Here is a 22,505-nt window from a genome sequence, read left to right as displayed (position 1 = left end):
AGGCTTGTAAGTTGTAATTGGAAGAATACTTGGAGGATATTTGTTCTCATTAACAAGAATTTCGGTTCCTTTCTATGAATAGATCAGAAAAAGGAAAAAAAAAAGTCTAAAATATTTAGGTACCTAAAGGAGAACTTGTGCCTTGCTCTAGAGAAAGTTACATCTGAATTTGCCATCACCTTCAAATTTCTTCTCTGATGCCATTATAACCAGTGTTGATTGTAATCCATGACCTTACAGGTCATAGTTACTCTGTACATGTATAGCAGTATAATACCACTAACACAAAGTTAGACACTGTCAAGGCCCTTGACTAGGCTCAGCCACCCTTGGTACGCTAGATCCAGTTGGTGTATTTGAACCATGCGCTCCAGAAGCATTATATTACCAGCAAAACCCAGCAACCACTGTCGCTATCTCTGCAAAAAGAACAGCATGAACTAGTGATACTGATGCTTTGTTTTCTGTAGAGGTATGATCACCTACAACATGCAAATCAGGCTTCACCACTCCTCTCCAGAGGATTCAAATATATATCTCTCAGATCCCAAAGAGGCACATTAACACTTAAGCTTACAGGCAGTTTGGGTGGAGAAGAGAAAAAAAAGAATATGTCCTCTCTCCTTTGCCTTGTGAAAGTTGCAAGATTGAGAAGAGAGAAGTCTTAAGATACATAAAGACAGCACAAGAAGGAATATCTGTTAGTAACTCAAATACCAGCATGGAAGAAAAAGAATTAGTGTTTTACTGATGACCGTAAATTTTCTGAGCTCAAAACACTAAAGGACAAAGGTTCTTCTCTCCATATTGATGTGGGAATTTCTTACAGGCTGATTGTACACTCACTGCAGGCTTTTCCTGTTGCCCAGCCTAGAAATCTAAATGTTCTATTTGACACATAGTTGTTTCCCAACTCACCCAACATGCACACACACACACACACACACAAACAGGGTAAAAATTCCCCTTCATTTAGGAATCTGAATGCCACAGACCAATAGCCTGAAATATAGGCATCTAATCCTTAGCACTTTGTACTTTAATGAATTAGACCATAATTATCGTTAGACCATAAATGACTTCCTCATGATCACACAGACAGCTCATGCCAGTAAGTGAAATCCTGTCTTCTCATACTTTACCAGGCATGGAAATTATTTACTAAAAACAAAATCAAAGAGTTTATTTATATTGATACATCTATATTGATACACTGTTGTGTATCACATTAGATTTATGTATGAGAGGAAGGCTGCAAGTATTCTTGTTCTCTAACACTAATATATTATGCCTTGAAGGATGAATTCTTGAGGGAGAAAAGATCATCCCTATGAGATGAGAATTCCTGATAACAGAAACTGGAATTCAATAACCAAGTTAGTTTCATGTGACAATCAACATATTCTTCCTGCTTCCCTTACTTGCCAGATTTCTCTGTCCTGGATCTTCAAATATAGTACTGTTAGCTGGCAAAGTTGTCTTTTTTTGTTTTGTTTTGTTTGTTTGTTTGTTTGTTTGTGTCAGTTCTTGAATAATAATGTAAGAATAAGTGACTAGCAAGATTGAAACAATGACAGTGTTCTGGTAGCCAGACTGAATACAAACGCATGAAAGAGCCTCCATCTGAAATGTCCCATGAAGCTAGTAGTGTGAGAAAATTCTCATTTTCATTTTAGCTAGTTCTAAAAAGCTATGGATTCCTCAGATGACTCAACAAAAGTGTATTAAAGAAAGAAAGAAGGAATATGAGATAAAAGTTATGAATCATGCTTAAAATTTCCTCCTTTTCAACACACAGCACACGTATATTGAGAGAAATATAAACTAAATGAAAGTCTTTTGCCTGTCCTGCTCTAAAAGCAGAGTGAACCTCTGCTTCTAGTTTATAGAAACTCTGCTTCCTAGTTTATAGGAAATCTGGGTTTGGGTTCTGTCTTTTCCAGCAGAAATTCCTAAGAGAAATGATTTAAATATAAAGTTCCAAGCTTTTCTGCAGTGGCTGGGTGGAACACACTTTTCTTTGCACTGATTTCAGAGTTCTTTCACTTTTTGTTCACTTTTTATGTCATACTTAAATAGGGATGGAAACAGAAAAAGGCTCCCCAGTTCAGTATTTGAACACTGAGTTCCAGTTGCTGCTCCATCAAATATGTAAAGTTAAATTTCTACTAACCCCCTCCTTAGGGGAGTGTTCTGAAACACCACTCCTCATATCCTGTCTGTCTTTTATTCCCTGAAGACCTTTCTACACACATTCACCTGTTCTATGCAAAATGGCAGGCCTCCAGAAGGAAAGCTATGAAGTCAGTGAATTTTCTGTGACCTGATTGTTAAGATACTGTCTGGCCACATACCTGCTTGATTCTCAAGTAGACAGAGGTTCTGGGGACTTTTCTCAAGGTGTCATTTAGCCTAAGCAGAAACTTCTGACTCATACAAAACACCAGGAGTCCTGGCCTCCCTTGAAAGTCCTGATTCTCAGCAACTACAAAATTCTATCTTGAGGCAATTTGGAGAGTTGCTCTAAAGAATTATCCTGTTGTGCATCAGTAATTTGAATTAATAAATAATACCCATCATCAAACAAGTGATGATCATTTTGACTAGCAAATTACAATTATTTTACTTTTAACATAACACACACATATATTTTTTTTCCCTTGGAGTGTGAAAGCACCTGCTTCTCTTGTAATATCCATGTACTGAAAGCCTCAGAGAGGTATATTTCTTTCTAAAGAATTAAGTGTTATTGCACATTATGTCAGAGCAGCAAAGGATAATGGAAAATACTTAAGTAATTGCTCATTGTTTTCCTTCCCACTTGCTTAATTCCATCCTCTTCTTCTTATTAAAAAAAAAAAAGTGATAAAACCTTCTTCATTAATCTTCAGACTAACTATTTGGCAGAGAAATTTTGTACCAGAAATGTTTGAGTTTAGATGCCCTGTCTTTAGTCTTACCTGGTAGTTGTTCTCTGTGTTATTACTCACGTATAGGTGCCCAAAAACATCATCCAATTTTAGCATGCAGTAAGAAAATAAACTCCTGTTTACTTTTGTTCACCACTAATTAAATATAATACTTTCCTCAATATTTTGCAAATCATAATTATATAAAATTAAGGAAATTGAGATAATGTTCATAAGGGAGGCAAAAACATAATTCAGTGAGAGCCTTTCCTCTGTCAGGTAAATAAATTTCATCCATCTACACACCCAAACCAAATTCTCTCAGAATCAATGGAAATACTCCATTGGCTTCAGTGGCTTCTGGATCAGACCCAGCCAATTCCCATTAAAGTCAGCTCAGGACTTCAACTAGATCATGATGTAACTGAATTAATTAACATTAAATTATGAGAAACTATTCTCCATTACTACAAATTACTTGTAAAATAGCCGAGCTTTACTATTAATAATGAATTCAGCAGTGCTATATGAGAGTTTCTTTCCATTAATACTTCTAACTATGACTTTAGGACCAATTTGGGGTTTTTGGGTTCCCACTGCCATGTTCCGCTAACAGGCGTATGAAAACATGAGTGTCACCTCATTGCACTGGTCACTACTGTCTTGAGTTAGGTAGAATCAATTCTGGCATCGTGAATTTTCTCCTGGACTTGATTGTGTGTGACTATCATCAGGGTCCTATTCCTTATGAATATTGTACAGTCTGATCCATTGTGAACTTTTAAGCTGTTTGGAGTCTGTGCTATGATTTAAGAGAGCTTCAAGCTGGGAACTTGATGATAGGTCTATACTTCTGGCTCCAGCCCAGCTGTCTACATTTGGAAATGTATTTGATTTTGGAACAAACTTTTCTGGAACGGAATGTCAAGAAAATACATAATCAAGAGGGCATCATACATAATGAGCTACAAAAACCTGTTTGTCACCCTCCTCCCACAATAACGAAAAGCCTTCTACAGCTGCTAATTAGAAAATTAGAACACCACAAATGGATTATATTTTACTGGCAGCAGAGCATCTTCCCCCCGGTGTTTTTAAGTACTTTTTGAATTGTTTGCTGTCAGCAAAACAAGTACGCTACCTGCGATCCTATAGACAACAAAGCCCAGCAGCAGGATTTCAGTCAGGTGATGTCACCCAGGTAAAATTGTACTGACAAGCTTTTAATTAAAGTTTTCCCACACATCTTTCTGCTGGTCCCCAGGAGCTATTATTCATTATGTGCCGACTGTCAGCCAATTGTGAGTCGGGAGGGAAGTGTTTTATTTTCAAAGCCCTTGCTGACAGCTAGAGAACACTTTGTTATACAATCTGTTTACTTTTTTCACACACACAATCTTGCTAAAGGGGAAATGGTCATGCAGTAGTGTTTACAGTTTATGGCAATAATTAAATACATCTGGCAGTGCAGTAGCTGAAAGGAGGTCGGTGTGGGTGTGGGTGAAAAGCCATAAAATTATTCATATAAACAGTTACTCTCACCTTGCAGAGCCCCTAGCATTTTGAGGCAAAGTTTGTTTGGGAAAGGGCAGGTCTAAACAGGTGCACCAATTCTGAAATTGGAATATGTGGCTCTAAGCATGTGGTACATGATGCTAAGAAACACTGTCCAGGAATCAAGGCAACACTCTGTACCGATCTGTGGCTAGAACAGTTTGAAGTGGTTATAAAACAGCTACTTGTCCTTCACACTGCTAATGCCCAAAGTACTTACCTCTATAAGAAGTAATGTACATTGAGAAACAACTTACCACCAGTTGCAAGCAGAAGGCAGTATGGCACCTGTTTCAGCAAATGGTCAGTATATGATGCTTAATACTTACAGGAAAGCAGTCTTCTTGAAATTTTTTAATGACTTACAACAGAATCATTTTTTTAGTTGGCTGGTGATGATAAATATTTATTTGGAATTACAAAATATTTTTAAATCATGGTTTAAAAAAAAAAAAAAGTAACATTAATCACTGCCTCACCTTAAGTATTTAATTTTTCTGTTTATTAAGAATGCCAGAAAGTTAACAAGCATTCTTAAATTATTTTAAGACTAATTAAAACTAGCACAATATTCACAAACAGAGGTAAAACAGAAATTGTATGGAACAAGATCAGTTGCTTGACACTTGCTGCCAAGACAATGGTTATTCTGTGGAAATGGCTTCCACTACTTAGCAAAAAGAATAGCAAATAAATCAATCAATGAATATTTAAATACCATCTTTTATTGATAATATTACAAATAGCTACAGAAATTATACAAGGGTTACATAGCTAATGAAACTTACACAGCTTTTAAGTGCTTTTAAATAATTACAGTCTTAAGAAATCATTTTCTTAGATGGAAATAAAGTTAAGTAATCAAGGAGAAGACACTTTAAAATGGGCTGTTTCTGAGGTTATTGAACATTAAACCATGGGTCTTAGCTGTATATTGGGTTGGAAGGCAGTTTCAGTAGACAATGTAATATGCATGTCTTAAAAAGCCTTTCCTGTTTGGAGATCATACCAAGACTTTAGCCAACAAGCATATGAACACAGGTTCCACTGCTGGAAAGAAAAACTTTAAAAATTCTAATTGCAAATGTAACTCATGTGTCACTTTGTAGACTGTGTTATCCTGTTATTATTCTTTTTTTTTTTTTCTTCACTAATGAAAGATATTTTTTATTTGAGTAGATGGTAAGAGCAAGATGATATTTTTATAAGTTTTGGTTTCAGTCACAAATAGCAAACAGATTCTAAGATACTTCACAGTTACATTCAAATTAACTTATTTATAATCATACCATTTTCATCTTCCCAAGCTTAACTAAACCAACATACTATGAATAATGTAAGCAATTTATGTTAATCTTTGCTTTAAGGTCAATGTTATAAGGGAGTATTATTACTTTAGGATCAGCATTATAAACACTAACGGTAAGATTTTTCAGAGATTTGAAAAATCAAAGTATAGAAAATAGGTAACTTGCCTGAGATATATGGGGTAGAAAAAGTGAGGAAGCTCTTGCTTCAAAGTTCAAAGCTGCCTGTGCATTTTAGTCAATGACTATTGCATCCAAAATGCACAGAGCAATAAACCTAGGCTCCACACTGATAAGAGTAAAAGAACTCATCAGTCAGTCATGACCATTCTCACTCTTTTCTCTCCCACATGCTTTCCACTCCAGAGACCTTGGGGGAGCTGCAAGGCAAAAGAGCCAAATAACTTCAGACAGAGCAGGTACTTGAATCTAGCAGGGATTACTCCTTCAGGCACAGCACTGTGCTAATGTGATTACATATCTTCCTGCTGGAGTTAGTCCACATCTAGCTGATCTGAAGTGATACAAAGCCACTGTATGCAACTGGCTTCCTACTTCCCTCCTTAGGAATTCACTTTTCTTTGTGATCCTGGGCTCAGGACTCTCGTCTGACAAATGTGAGGGGTGGGGATACCACTGTCTGAGCTTCCATCAGTTCTCACATGCAAAGAGAAACTGTTGGTCAAAGGAAACCTTGTAAAAACTGTGGTGAAGAGATGCTCAGAGAGTGAGAACATTTTGAAGTTACCAGAGAATTCGTTATATGGAAAAGAGGGTTTGCCAAATGAATCTGATAGGGATTCTTCAGAAAATTTCAGGTCTGTCTTGTATGTACACAAGTGATTGGATTTTTTATCAAGATGTTAGGTAAGACTAAACATAAGACAACACCTCCCAATACCCAACATATGTGTTCTGGTGAACTGATGTTGAAGCATGTACCACAGTCTGCTTCTTTTATGTAGTTTGGTTAAGGCAGTGAGGACTACTGGTGATACACATACACAATCATGATGAGTAGCATATGATAGAGAACTAATAAAGTCTTAGCGGTATAACATATTAATTGAGAAAATATTAAATTGTGTATAAAAAAATGTAAGTGGGCAATCACCATTTAACTGATCTATTTTCAGCATTGTGCTGAAAGGATCTATTTTTTACCCTATGTAATTTGATAGTATCATCAAAGATCTGAAAGATCTGAAAGATGAAATGTGAGGGTAGCTAAAAAAGTAATTAATAAAGTCTGCTCAGCTATGCAACCCATTGAATTTCGCCTTAAGGATTTTAATAGCCATTTGCTCCTGGAACAAAGTGGTTTGGGGTCAAGAATAAAAACAGATATGCATAAACTGCCTTTCTAAGCAATGATCAAGATGGGAAGAAAGTATATACACACACACACAAAATGGGTATTTTTCCCATACTACAAGCATTTACAAAAAGGTGTCTCCTAGACCAAAATGATCTGTTTAGTGCACAAAACATATCTGTATGTGTGAAAAATCATACTTTGACTGTTTTTCTACCTTCCCCAGTCCTTTAGATCAGAATAGCCACCAAAGAAACCTATCATTCTTCTTTTTCCAGTGTGATATCCCCTCTGGCTATGTAACATAAATCTGGCCTAATAAAGAAAGAACTACTTCTGTCTTGAGTATATCAAATTCAGAGTTGAAATTTTTGAATATTTAGCTGCTCCAAGCCAATGTTGTTGTTGTTGTTGTTCTCTCAGAGTCAGTAGATGGTCAGATTATTGCTATATCAAATATAGTTCCCTAACATGACAGAAATCATACTTTGATAGTGGACTACGTTTTGGCTTTCTGCCATTTGCTGGACCCTTATTTGTTGTCATGGAAAAAAAACAGTAAAACATATTGGACTTTCTGCTATTTGGGCCTCCCTTGACAAAGGGAAAAAAAAAAAAAAACCAAAAACCTTTCAATTCTCTTCCCATTCAACTCTTGCCAGTTGTCTGCACTGGTACATGTTACCTTCCTTCTGCACCATGTTTTAGCTCATTTGGAGTTATCAAGAAGCACCTTCTTAATTCTGAAATAAGATATATAAAAAGGCCCCTCTGGAAACTGACAGTACCCTGCAGGGCTCTGGCCCCAGGCATCTATGAAAGCACATGAAGACACCATAAAGGCTTGTTTGAACAATTTGAACAATTCTTTCCCTACCTTCAACCAGGTTATTTCCCCTATTAAACTGCAGGTCAGACTGGCAGATATCTTGCTCATCTTTCTCTCTCTTTTCTTTCCTTTTCTCTCTCTCTTTGTTGTTGTTGTTGCCCATGTTTATATTTTGAATGAACTAATGCATCTCCAAACATGTCCATTATATTTCATATTAGTCAGTGCAGGAAATTACTGTAGCTGTGGTTTCTCTCTCTCTTGTCTCTGTTCAGAAACTCCAATATGAATTTGTCATAATTTCCAACTTGTTACAGTGAAATAATTTTTTAGGGTGTTGTGAGTGTTTTCCTCCCTCCCTCCCTCCCTCCCTCCCTTCCTTCCTTCCTTCCCTTATATCTTCTTTTTTTTTTTTTTTTAAGCCAAATCAGAAAAGATACAGTATGTATCTTTCAGTAATGCAGACCATTCTTGTCCCTCTTCCTTCCCTACTCTCACAACACTATGAATGAAGCACGCATTAGGGATAGAAGTCAAACTGCATGAGGAAATGCATACGGAATTAAGTTAACAGCCTGAAGATATGCACTGTAACTCTGTTCATGACTGCTCATGTGCTCACAGTTCCCTCATTCTTTGTGTCTCTGCAATCCAATGCAAATAGGAAGCTAACTCCAGAGACAGTATTTCTCTTCTTGCACTCATCAGTGTGGGTCTCCCTATCATCATCTCCCCCTTAAAGCAGACTGCATTGCTCTAATTGACTCTTCAGTCTTTCTGTACCTCCTTCTCTTCATGTGTGAATGGCAGTCAAAACAAGCATGAATATCAGACTCAGCCTAAAAGCAACTGACACATCCAAGTTTATGGCAAACCAGTTTCATGTGGCTCAACCTCTCTGCCTTTGAACACTGAATAGGTGCAAACCTTACATCTGAGTTACCACACCCATTTGTCTAACATCAGTGAGTGATAGTGTCTTTTGGGGCATGGGCTTCTCAGCAGCCAGTGCCTGGAAGGAAATGAACAGATGAAAATGCTAGGATGGCAACACCTTGTCAGACCAAAGATCCCTATAATCCTTTCTCTGACAATACCTGTCAGAAGATTCCTCAGGAGCTGTTAGGAATCAGGACAAACTTGTGCTGATGTTTTTGCTGGATAATCTGTCACCCTTCAATTCAAACTTCTGAGACAGAAATAACATTTCCATATTAATATTTATTTATTCCATGAATCACTTTTTATCTCAAGTAAACTTCTAGCAGTTAAAACATTTTGGCAATGAATTCCACAACTATCCACACATTATAAGAAAAACTGCCTTTCCTCATTGGGACCTGCCAACAACACATTTCATTTGATGATTTTAAAGTTCTTGCAGAGGAAGAAGCAGTGCTAACCGCTCTTCTCACCTTCCCATCAGGAAACTATAGACTTGTGTCACATCTTTCCTAAGGCATAATCATTACAAAAAAATTCCAGTCACACAGGACTTTTACTTGCATGGGAGTAATTTCACACCTCTGATTACCTCTGCTGTCCTTTAACTTTCCCAGATCCACTGTTCTCTTTTTAAAATGAAAAAGATAAAACTGCATTCAATACTCATGATGCAGATGAGTAATTTATACAGCAAAACAGTATCATCATCTGTTTTGATCTCTATTTGTTGTCATATTACATAATTTATTTTATTTTATTTTATTTTATTTTATTTTATTTTATTTTATTTTATTTTATTTTATTTTATTTTATTTTATTTTAGCTAGTGTTGAGCATAATTTTCATGGAACTACAAAGTTAGGAGTGTTTTCCCCCATAAATGTCACTTCAGATTTTTCTACCCCTAATTTTATTTGACATTACATCTACCACTCACTCATCATCATGAGAATTACTGGATAAGTTTACTACATTTCTGCATTACTTTACAAGCATCTCTCCTTTTATAACCTTGATTAGCTTAGTATTGCCTGTGAAATTTTTCACCTCACCATTTGCTTTCTTTTTAAATCATGTATTAGCATAGTGAACAGCAAATATATATAATAGAATAGAATAGTTCAGTTGGAAGGGAACTACAGAGATCATTGTCCAACTGAATGTCATAAATGTGTATAAGACTCCACTGGTGATCTGCTTCCACTGTGAATATTTATTTCTGCATGTTTTTTCTCATCTTATGAAAAATATTTATCCATGTGAGCACAAAATGATTGATCTCATAACAGATCAATCAAGAACTTTTGGGAAAAACCTGCATATAAAATTGTTTTTGGAAAACCAAATAGCTACTTCAACTGATCTTCATTATTCACCTCCTTGTTGACTTCTTCAAAGAATTTGTGGTTCTTTAACTTACTAGAACTATTTTCACAAACAAACAAAGAAACAAACTAATGACTCTTTCCTAGTATGTTATATTCATGGTTACATTAACCCCTAATATAGTTATTCACATTTTATCTAATTCTATCGTTTACTGTAGTTTCTACCAATTTTCTGGGAACGTACATACATACCTTACATACTTCTAATAGCCCCTGAACGATCTCATAGAAATCTGCCTCTTGGGGCTTTTCTACAAAGGAAACTATATTCTACAGTTATATTTCAGCTATCACATCCTAGGGAACCTATAAAATCTGCGAGGTAGGTGAATATTAGCTGTTTGATAATTTTTAGTGTTCCATTTATTGATTTATTCCTCTGACCCTTTTAGTGATATTTTTTATTTTGAGGCAGATACTGTGAGTTGCACCCCAACAGAATTGTACTTTTTGAACCTCCCGAAACTGAAATTATGAACAAAACTGAAAAAAAAAAAAAAAAAAAGAGAGAGAGAGAGAAAAAAAAAAATATCCACTATAAAATTATCTTATTTGTGCTGCTCTTCATCCTTTGTTCCTTTAGATCCCCTGGCAGGCTTCCTAATTCTGATATGTTTGAAAAGTGATTTGTAAATCATTTCTCAGACTTTTTCTTGCCAGTTTATTGTAATGTTCAACCCAATAGTTCTCCTATTTTTTTTTTCTTTAAGAATAAGGCATTGAGCTTTGGTTCTGCTGCATTAAGGAGTCCTTTACATAGCCTGAACTAACACAGAGAAATGCAAATTCTTGGATACTTGTAGGAGATGAGAACCAAGAGATGAGAACAGTGTGTATTTCTTGACATGTCTTTGGAGAATGGTGGCTTAAATGTGAAAAACATCAGTGAACATGTGTGGCATGAAATCTTGCTGTACAGCTTCACATGTCTGAAAAGTGGAAGCATATACAAGAAATACTAGTATGAGCAGAGGAGAGAATTATTCAAACCCACAAATTTAAGCCAACTGACATTTGGTAGATCTACTTACATTGCCTTTATCTCACCAAACATGTAAGTTAAACTGTGCTGACAGTTATACAATCATATACCAGCAGATTTCAGCCACTGACTGAAAACAGACTGCACCTTGTGGTCATAGGTTTCTTGCTTTCCAGCCAATATTCATGCTCAAAACAAGGAAAGGCTCTACATTTTGCCCATAATACTTCAAAGCACTGTTCCACAGAGTTAAAAGGTAAATCCAATTGCTTCTAAAATACCTGGTTTCTGGGACGGTTCATAATGCAGGGTAGGAAGTTTCCTGAGAGACGTATGAGTGTCTTTCTTTTAAAATACTATTCTAATAAAATTCTAAAAATAGGTACAAAAGTTGGTCATTTTAGAGACAGTTTTATCTCAGGAACTCCTTAGCTAATGACGGTCATTAAAAAAAAAAAACAATAAAATGAAATTGAAATTAATATATATATATATTTCCCAGATTTACACAGCAACAAATAAGTGAACATAGAATATATTCCGTCACAATTAGCAAAGAAGGAAGGAAAAAAATATTTTTTCTGTTCCATAAAACAGTGATTTGTTTCCACATGTAAACACAGTTGAGCTATTGAGAAGAACCTGAAGTAGATTAAGGTGTTTAGCATTAAAATATTCTTTGACTTCATGAGAATCGTAACTGTACAAAAAAAAAATGTTTCCAGAAAAATTGTTTTTTCCAACCAATACTCAGATTTACTACACATAATTAAATCAATATCAAATGTGTCCAAATAATCAAAGCAAATTCTCTTATTATCTTTCATTCTGCAAAGATCTCTTTGTTTAACTTTCCTGTTCCATACGGAATAATATATTGAAATAAAAAATTCACCAGTCAGTGAAATTCTTTATAAAGAACAAAACATTGGTATGTTGTTTCATTGGAGAACTGCCATAATCATATGACAGTTATACTATAAGTTATGGGTAAGGAGACAGGACAGTGCATTAGATTAATACTTTACCGTTTTAATCTATTAATCTACCACCTTTGGGACATGATTTTAAATCTACTCTGGAACAAAGTGACTGAAAATCATTCCATCCTGACAGCTTTAAAAGATCACAATTGAAACATGTTAAGAAGGTCTCAACCCAGTTGATACTAAACAGGAGCAGTCATCTCAAAAGATACCCATCACTGATGCCCTTTCCGTATTCTTACCAGAATAGATAGCTTCATTACAGCAAGAGGTATTTCATGCTAGACTGATGATGAAATGATTGAAATACATGCTAAAGCAGGCAAGTGCAGGACAGGTTCACTGTTGAAGAGTATTTTATGTCAGATAGTCATATGTAAAAACTTAGGAAAAAAAATTCCCTACTGATGCTGCTGATATAAAGAGAACAGAATGATATAGTGTAAAAACAATTCACCGATTATTTTCTAACTTTCTAGAATGGATGAAAAAATGACAAAATCATCTGAAAAGCAGAAAGAAGCTAGGTAAACCATTCTTCTATTTTAATGTGCTACTTTAATTTATAACTGTGGATTCTCTATTTGGTCTTTTCTAACAACAGTAAGTTTGTTTTAAAAGTGTCTTTCAAAGATCAAGAAAAAAAAAAACTACAGCAACTGCTGTGGTTTCTTTTTTATCAATAATAAATGCAAGTAAGGAGAAAAAAAAAAAGCTTTAGAGCTTTAGTCTTGTTCTTACTGTCAAATTCCTAATTAAATAGTTTATTAGTAAATTATCTAACCTTCATTTAATGAGGCCCTCCAGATGTTGTATTTTAAGTGTAGCAAAAAGGAAAGCAGCTGAATGTTAAGCACAACATAATTGGTTATGGTCAGTCTGGAAAAGACTGCATTCTCATGTTACCATTACTGTAATAACATATGATTTTCTCTAGAAATCATCAGTAAGTGATGACCTACAGAAAACTATCTCCAGCTACAATTTTAAATATACTCACCTGTATTTGTTGCATTTCTATTTGACATTACTTTTCTGCCTACTACTAGTGAGCAGCTGTCTCTAACACTTAAAGATGCTAGCTTACATGTTTCTGCTCTAAGACTTTCATTTTTATGATGAATATTTTTTTCTTTTTACTTGTTCCTCCTAAAGAAATATGTTCAGTACAGATTCATATTTCCTTTCGTTAATAGTTAGACAGAAAAATCATCTCAAATTGTTCTAGTTGGGATTTTTTTTCATGGGATAAGAACTGATCAGAAATAAGATAGTTAATATTTAAGTAGAACAAACAAAATTTTCATAGAGGAGAGAAGACAGCCTATTATTACAACTGTCTAAATTTAAGCCAGTACCCTACATAATCATGATGAGAAGTACTTGAAACAGCATAATATTTTTACATTAATTATATTGAATCATATGGCAGAAGTGTTAAATTTTCTTCTGGAGAAACATGGAGACAATTCATTTACCTTTTCAGTGCTTATTAACATTTTAAAATTAGTCGTGATACTTTGTTGAGTTCAAAAACTGAATGTAGATAAAAGAGAAGGATATTTTCCATAAACATCCTAAATATTTTCAATAAAACTATGTAGTTATAGGATAAAATCCATAGCCATAACATGGATAAGTACTGTGCTAGTGTGTTGGAACAAGAGCATAGGAAGAGATGGTCAATTCTTATGATGGAAGGAGGTTTCCAATGGATTGATCTACTCCAGAGTCCATGTTTTTCATGTCACAGGAAGAAGGATAACCGGCTGACAGAACTTCTGATGACAATATTCAGGATAGTAAAACAAACGCAACCTCTTAAGAGCAGCAAAGGTATTTTATGAAATTCAGGGACTGCGCAATAAAACCATGGATGACATTAAGCTTTTATAAACCTAGACTGATACTTATCTTTCCATATGAAAGGATGGTCCCTAAGCTGAACACAGTTGCTGAAGTACAAGATCTTGGGTTTATGACAGAAAATTACATGAAAACATCAACCTGATGTTGATGTGGCAGTCAGAAATGCAAATCAGCCATTAGGAATTAAAAAGGAAGGGCAAGAGAACAAAGAATATTTTATGTCACTCAGTAAACAGATGGCTGACATATATCTTGAATGACACAAGATAACGTCCCCACTTCTCCAGGAGGATAATCTTTCCATTTCCATTGAATGGAAAGATTCAGAGGAAGGAAAGAACAACCAAGAGTATGTGTTATTAAAGAAACATTTCAATTTCTTCCGTTTGGAAAATAAAAGAACTATAAAGAGGTATGATAAAACCATCTGTAGGATGGAAGGGGAGAAGGGGTGGACAGTGGTAGCCAGTTCACCATCACTTGCACTATAAAGAAGACCTAGGAAGCATTAAAAGCTAGCAAGAGGAAGGTTAAAAAAAAAAAAAAAAGGTGATCTTCTTTAAAGCAATGTAGTTAGGGTGGCATGCCTTACCACAGAATGACGTAAATGGTAAATGTTGAAAGCTTCAGCAGAAGCCCAGGCAAGCCTGTGCTACAGAAATACATTGAAGCTACTGAATACACAAAAATCACAACTAGTTGAGGAACTCTAAGATTACTGAATGGTGACGAAGCATTCTCCTCTTTTCTTTTACAAAAGATTATTTTTTTAACATGAAAACCATATAATAAACTAGTTCTAGAGTAGTTTCTTTTCTAGAATTCTCTATTTTTTCTTTTTCCTTCACATTTCTTTATGATACAGACAAGATTGTATAATTTCTTTTATTATTATTATTATTATTTGCATATTAGCAACTGTTCTGATCTTGAAAAAAAAAAAGAAAAAGAAGTATTTCCCCGTTTTTATTTTTTTATATATATTATATTATCATATTTATATTTATTTATTTATATTTTTATATTTATTATTTAAAAATAGCATTGTGTAGAAGAAATAAAAATACATATAATATACATAATTATATATAATATATATATATAATTAAAAAAATGCAAATGGAAATTCTAAATAGTTTTTCTAAAGTGTTCCTTCTAAAGAAGTTAGTAAACAGCATATTTTATTCAAGATGAGGAAGATTATTGTGATACAGTTTTAACATTTAAGATAAGACCATCAAACATTACCCTCAGATAGTTTAAAGTAATGCCAAATAAGACCAAGTAGTGAATAAAAAGCACATGGAAAACCACTCAGAAGAGTTCTCCATAGTGGAGAATATCTGCACCTTGAAACTTACTGAGAATTCTCCAAGAATGAATCATCTACAAGGATATCATCATTACTGACCAGTTTTCTATCTAGCAGTTTTCTACAAACACTTGTATTGAAATATTTGATCTATGAGTTTCGCTGAGGTTGAAGAATTGATGGAATGCTCATAGCAACCGTTTTTCTGTTTGTTATTAAAGTTTAGTGATAGTTCACCACATCGTCTTGTTTCTTTGTAATAATTGGATCATTTAACCTTGCTAGATTCTTTCTACTTCCATCAAAATCAAATTAAGTTTATTTCTTTAATAAATTCATCCTGGCTGCTTTTCTATAATTATAGTGAACACTTACAGCAACAAAACTTAGCTCAAAGTGGTGTTTATGCAGCATGAATAACAAAGATCAAATTCAAACTGGCATTTGGGGTTTTTGAAAAATATTTATGAACATTTTTCTTAAATGGACAGTAATTATCAGCATGGATGATTGCCATCAATAAATAACAGAATAGTTTGAACAATAAGGATGGAGGTGGTATATGGGAGTCAGTATGCAGATGACTTTTAACCGAGCTTTTACAGAACTGATTTGGCTACAATTAACCTGCTTAAATTCTAAGACTACTGGGAAGCAGACTATCCAGGCTAGCGTTGACTCTGTTCTTACAGGAAATGTTTGAAATAAGGTGAAATAATTTATAATTCAGACCAACTATGCTAAAAGTTTCAACCCACAGCAATCTGCAGTGTGTCTTTGAAAATTATGTAATAAAACTCAATATATATCAGGGTGATTGCTGGGTCTTGGCCAATAGCTTAGAAACATATTCTCCAGGTAAGTATCTCAGCACAAAGATCTGTTACAAAAACAGTGTTCCGCTTGTAGTCAGTTGCTTTTTCCCTAATGAGAATCCTTTGGGGCTCTTAAGAGGTTCAGAGACAGCTGTCTGGGCTTCTTTGAAATCAAATATTCTTTGAACAAGTCCCTCCTCTGTATCAGAGTTTGCAAAAAATGCTTTCCTCGTTTGATAATGCTATGATATATTTGAGAGGAAAGCTTGGTAAAATACAAAAAAGGGACAGAAATTTCACGTGCTAGTTGTCAGCCATATAAATTAGATCTATTTGTACTTTCACAAGTTAATTACGTCAATTTAAATGGCACGTTTCTAACTGCTCCATGGAACATGTATATTAGAAATCCTCACTTTGTACAGAAATGTAGTAATGACCAACACTGAACTATAATAAAATCCCACACCATCCTGCAGAAAACTGTGGGAAAAGCTAAGGTCTTCAGCATGCTTCAAAGCAAATCCATTGTAAAAAGCCATGGACAGATGACTCTTTCACCTTGCCCCCTTTAGAGTAGGTCAAACCCAGAGCCTATCTTGCAGCAGGAGTGCAGCTGAGTTCATCATGAAACACCAATCTCTGAAAACACATTTATTTAATAAGTAATTCAAAGACATCCACACAAACTATCACATAAAATCCTGTGAAGATTGCATCTCAGTGTGACAATGGGATGGAATATTGTAACAGGGCCCATATCTGAGGGAGGCAGTCACAATCTTCCACGTAAGTACAAAGGACAAAAAGAAATCTGTGGAAATCATATTAGCTTGTTTATTTGACCTGTGAAGGCATGGAACTTTTCTACGTCGCAAAACACACTCTAATTTAGTGGGAAATTTATTTATTTTAATTATGCTATTTGCAAATTTTCTGCAGGATATACTATAAAGTAATGAGGTTATGTTGTTACAAGATACCTATCATAACACTCTGCTATTAAAACATTTTACTACTTCTGTGTAGATTACAAAGCAGTGAGTAGAGGAATGTAGGTAAAACATTACAGTCCTCCTGCAGGTAAAATATTGTACAAGGGGTACAGTTCAGTAACTGCTATACCAGCAGCATGATTACCCACAGATATGATGTGCAACAAATCTTCTGCAGGAAGGAATACCTGGAACAGACTGAACTATCATTTTATCAGTTATTTCTTTTGCAACCACAGTGTAGTGTAGTAGAATCCCATCTTAATGTTTATGCCAACTAAACTCTTTAAAATGTTGTCTTTTTCTTTCACATTTGATAGGCACATACTGTTCAGTTGCTTGTACAAGCAAAATACCAGAAAATCCTCTTAGAAGAAAAACAGTAAAACTCAACTTCATGTGATTTTTTTATTTTGTACCTATGAATTATGTCAGTTGACTTATACATGAACCCATTTTAAAGAAAAATGTCATGACATAAGACTAAAAGAAAATAAGAAGTTTAATTGAAACTCATATATCCACTACATCTTAACTACAAAAGATTTTAAGCCCAATAGTGAAAATTAAAAATAATAATAATAATAATAAACCAAATATTTTATGAGAACAAGAACAAAAATAGAGGCCAGGAACTGGGTGTTTCTTGCATTGGTTTACAAACCTCACATTATACATAAAACCTAAGCAAACATCAGAGGTTCTTATTAACGAAACTTAATACTGAAAATAATGACAGTTGATGGTAAGCGCACTTCCTCCTTGAAAATATTCATTTGGATCTTCATTTATATTCTGATATTATTTCTCAAGCCTTCCATAAGGTTGTAAACTCTTACTAGGACTCTGAGTATCTTCACAAACAGAAGCATTAGAAGCTTTGAGGTAAAACTGTCAGTACCTTGCTAAGACCAAGAGGTCTTACAAATTCAGAAGTCAGGTGGTACTTAGCCATAAATGATGCCTGTATTTAGACACATATGGCAACCACCTGAATAGAGCAGATACAATTCAAAATGCCAAGGTAAGACAAGACAGAAGTGAAAGACCCTGTTAAAACTCTCTCTGCATGCACATCAGTGCTGTCCTCCGACTTGGCTCCAGCATGTTGCCTTTGTAAACCTGTAAAAAAAACTGCTCTGAGTCCTCATCCTGAGTTTCTTCATGCCTTCTGCAACACCCTGCTCTCCCTGTTTGCTCCCTACTCTTTTCAACAGTGCTCCCTTTTGCTCCCTACTCTTTTCAGCTCCTTACTGTGCTCAGAGGGACTAAGCTGTCTGATTTGCTCTGGTTTGTCCCTGCAGTGGGGAGGCTGCTCACCCTGTGCTGGGATGTGGCAGGCCAGTGGCTCCCCAGAGGAAGAGAAGCTCCCAGCCCCAGCAAGTACATTCTGGAGGAAACACAACACAGCAGCATGCACAAGTAAAGTATGCTTACTCTTCTGCCCCTGTCCCCCCAAAAGTAACCACTCTCAACTTAACTCCCAGTGTTTTGTTTGAATTTGACATCATCATCCTGCTTTGCCGTAAAGAAAGCTATCCTATCTGAAGTATTGCAAATCAGTTCTCAGCCAAAATAGAACACTTAATTAACTGTGAGGGAAAAAAAAAAAAAAAAAAAAAAAAGGGCGGGTTGGGGGGGAGGGGGGTGTCACTGTGGTGCCATACATTTTCTGTAAAGATTCCTTGCAGGCTTTTCAGTTGTTAAAAGAATAAATATCCATAGTTTCCTGCATCTCAGTTTTAAAATTTATGGTTCAGATTAATCAGTATGGACAGAATAACAATATTAGACTTTCCTATATAGGTTGTTAAGATGAAATATTAATCTATAATTTCAATGCAGTGTTAGCATTTAAAAGTATTTTTTAAATAAAGTAGATCTCAAAAAACTCCTAACTGTGTATCTGTCAGGTCCTTTCAGAGTCAAGACTCAATACTTATGTTACACTAAAGGAAATCAAATTGAAATAACTAGAGTTGATGATAGCCTAGAATTATTCATTGCATTAAGTATAGGTGTCCTTAAATCTGTATTAAATATAATTCAAACATCATCAAACCAAGATGAAGAAAGTATTATACGATTAATAGTTTAATTTAAATAACAACAGTTTTATTGTCCTATTGTGAGCCAAGTTGATGTGGATGTTATTGGATGTTGCATGGAATTATTACAGCTTGTACAACTTCAGTGGAAAAGCTTTACATTGTATGCAGTTTATGTTATATTTTTGCAGGTAGTATCTCAGACCTTGATTTGTATGTAACTCAAGTTATTTCTCTGCTCTTTGTATCTCACTGATATACTATTAAATTACATTATTATAATTCATTTTTGTTGTTGTTGTTACTTAATACGTAAAAAATCAAAAGTGAAAAACAAATATTTTGTGGTAAATTACTAACTTTTTTATATACATAACAGCTATAGCTGAGACCCCAAGATTCTAATTCAAAAACAATCAAACTCTGAGCTGTTGAACATTCACTTAAATCGACCTACCAACATCCCTAAGTTTTTTCCAAAATTAAAATGATTGTAGTAGCTGGCCTTGTATCTCCATGCCTAACTTAAGGTTTATGGCATTCAGTCTGAGAGTATTTTAGTATGGTTACCAGTTTTTTTACTGATCAAAATAAGAATGCCATCTCTTCAGACATATCCTTACAAATATCTCTATAAGCACATACAACTGCAATCTACCACAAGGTAGCAGCCCTTTATAAACTTAGATGCCTAAAGTTTGGCTCCAAAATTTGCAGCGAGCACAGTGAGGACCCTACAGACTTGTGGTTATGCTTGCAAATTACAATGTAATCAATGAGATATCACATCCTTATTTATGAATTTTTTCTTATCCATGTGTTTATGTATGGATTTAGAACTCTTTAGCACACGTAGTTTGGATTTATATATGTATATATATTTCTATCTTTATTAATCACAAGAACATGACTTCTTGAATATGGAACTGGTCGATCAATATACTTTAAACTTCCTTTTGTGGATTCACATTACAGTTTCAAATTCTGTTTTGAGCATTTGAACATCTGTAAGGAGTGCCTAAGATTTGTAAAAGAAAATTGAAAAGATGTCTTTTGATTTTTTCTTCATGAAAATTAAGACCATACTGTAATATTGGACAATTCTAAAATCAGTCCTAAAAGCAGTCCTCTGCTTCCTCAAATAGGGTTATTATTATATGGTCTTGCATACTATACAGTTATACTTGTGTGCTGTTGCTATTTGCATCTCCTGTGCAAATATTTTGCATGGGAAAAAAATCTGATAAAATTGTTTCATGTCTTTTAAATGGCAACTTGGCATTTCTTGATGAAAAAGACTTAGAAGGAAGGTCTCTTATTTGTAATTATCATTCTTAATTTGAAGTGTTTTGTTTGTTTGTTTGTTTGTTTTTTCATGTGTCTTACAGAACTAAGACTTCTGTCAATGTCTTGTAATCTGAGAACACTGTTGTTTCAAAAAAGACTCTGGAACTCCTGTTGGGATCCTGTTGGGAGATTATAATTACATATTCCAAATCTTCAGTTTGATTCTTCATAACATGGTGTTATCTTATCAATCATTTAAAACAAATGAGACTAAGCCAAATGTTTTATGTTTGTTTATCATTAAGGCACTCCAAATATTTTGCTGATAAGTCAATGCATGTGAAGAGCTACTATACCAGCTGTTGACAGCAATAGTCTGAACTCCAAACACTTCTTGAACTGCAAAGCTCCTTTACAAACTTGTGCTAATGTGGAAATAAAATAATGATGATGATGATGATGATGATGATGATGATGAGAAGAAGAAGAAGAAGAAGAAGAAGAAGAAGAAGAGGAAAAAGCACAACCTACCGATCCATTTTTTTTGTCCAGATTCATTGATCTGATCCTATTAGGTACACAGATGTGAAGCTGAATTTACATAGTCATGAAACCAGTTAATAAAAGTATCATGAAAGTTGGTGTCAAAGAGATTATAAAGGCTTACCACTGCAGAACCTTTGGTGTTAAAGTGAGTATGTGGAACTGAGTTCCTAATTTTAGGAAAAATATATATATACAAACCCGTATCTGTCACTTATTGCTCCACCATTATACCAGGTCACAATCTAATTTACCTTTTCACAGAAATGTTTTATGTACAGTACTTAAACATTTAATTCAGGTGAATATTGCTGAGAGGCTGTTATCACTGGTGCATCCAGAGCTGAAGTTCATTTTAACTTCAGTTAGGTGTGTTTTGAGTGCATCCTCTTGCTTACACAGTGCTTTGGCTTTTGTGTTCTAGTTTAATTTGCTCCTTTGATAAGGGCCATGATGACAGTCTTCTTTCTTTCATTTTTAACTTCAACATTTTCCCTCATTGCCCGTTTACCCTACCATTCTCCCCTTCTCTCCTTCCTCTGCCTTCTGCCTTTGCTTTCTATTTAGACAGAACGCTGCTCAGACCTTGATCAGCAAGTCTCTTAATTTGTTTTTGTAAATTACTGTTTATGAAATGGAATGTTGTTCTCAGTTGTCTTTTAAGCATTTAACTGAGAAAATGTTATATAATTCCAAGGTGTTGGGTAAAATGAATGCAAATGTAACCTAACTCTCAGGACTTTTCAGCTGCAGGAGGGTGGAACACCAGACCTAAGATGACCAAACAGAGTACAGAGAGTATGCAACATTACACAGTGGTGGCTCACATCATTCAAGATCCTCAGATCTTAACAGAAAAATATGGTACTTCCACAACTATAACAAACACAAAAATTCAACCTAATCATAAATTTGAGAGAAAAAATAGATGGTGTGTCAATCAACATGGAGAAAATCATGCTGTCCCTTCCACTATACACAGCAAAACTGAGCTGTTTGCTGCACATAAATTCACTCAATTTTAAATTATTTCAAATGATTGTGCCAATATTGATGGAAAGGTAGTTTCCTGTATTCACAGAATTAGGGGAGTTTTTCTACAGTTTTTCTAAGTAAATGTGGAATCGATGTTAGATCAGACTACAATGCAGACTAAAATTGTACAAGGCTGTTGTGCTGAACAGACGCAAGATTTTGACATAGTATAGAAAGCACATCTGCCAGCTGGAGAAGTTCCACCAGAGGCACCTATGTGTCTTGCTCTGAGTCAGATGCTACACTAAGCTGACCAGTGATGAATTCCTGCAGTGTATCCACATGGAAGGCCCAGGTGTAATGGGCTGGACATATGGCTTGGATCAATGATGTACATATGTTCAAGTACCTCCTATGCAGAGAACTGGAGTGTGGAAAGAGGAAGC

At 35.0% G+C, this 22,505-nt stretch overlaps 1 protein-coding gene across 3 annotated transcripts; it reads left to right on the top strand.

Annotated features, from left to right (window-relative positions):
* The first annotated feature begins 3,689 nt into the window (after positions 1–3,689).
* Positions 3,690–21,730, top strand: LOC310893261 (uncharacterized protein). Of its 3 annotated transcripts, none has more exons than XM_083821945.1 (5): positions 3,690–4,766; positions 6,137–6,189; positions 12,695–12,742; positions 18,511–18,628; positions 20,847–21,730. In XM_083821945.1, the coding sequence occupies exons 1-5, from the start codon at positions 4,698–4,700 to the stop codon at positions 20,865–20,867; spliced, it is 309 nt and encodes a 102-aa protein (XP_083678071.1). In that variant the 5' UTR covers positions 3,690–4,697; the 3' UTR covers positions 20,868–21,730. The 3 variants fall into 3 exon arrangements, 2 of the variants coding, with proteins under 2 accessions (XP_083678071.1, XP_083678070.1); XM_083821944.1 differs by lacking the exon at positions 20,847–21,730 and adding an exon at positions 20,643–20,835 and having other exon boundaries at positions 18,511–18,633; XR_014578853.1 differs by lacking the exons at positions 6,137–6,189; positions 20,847–21,730 and having other exon boundaries at positions 18,511–18,800.
* The last annotated feature ends 775 nt before the right edge of the window (positions 21,731–22,505 follow it).

This window comes from Anser anser (genome assembly GCF_964211835.1).
Source record: "Anser anser genome assembly, chromosome: 2".
NCBI classification, from domain to species: domain Eukaryota; kingdom Metazoa; phylum Chordata; class Aves; order Anseriformes; family Anatidae; genus Anser; species Anser anser.
Note: the sequence above shows the minus strand (reverse complement) of the source record. Positions and strands in the feature narration are given on the sequence as shown.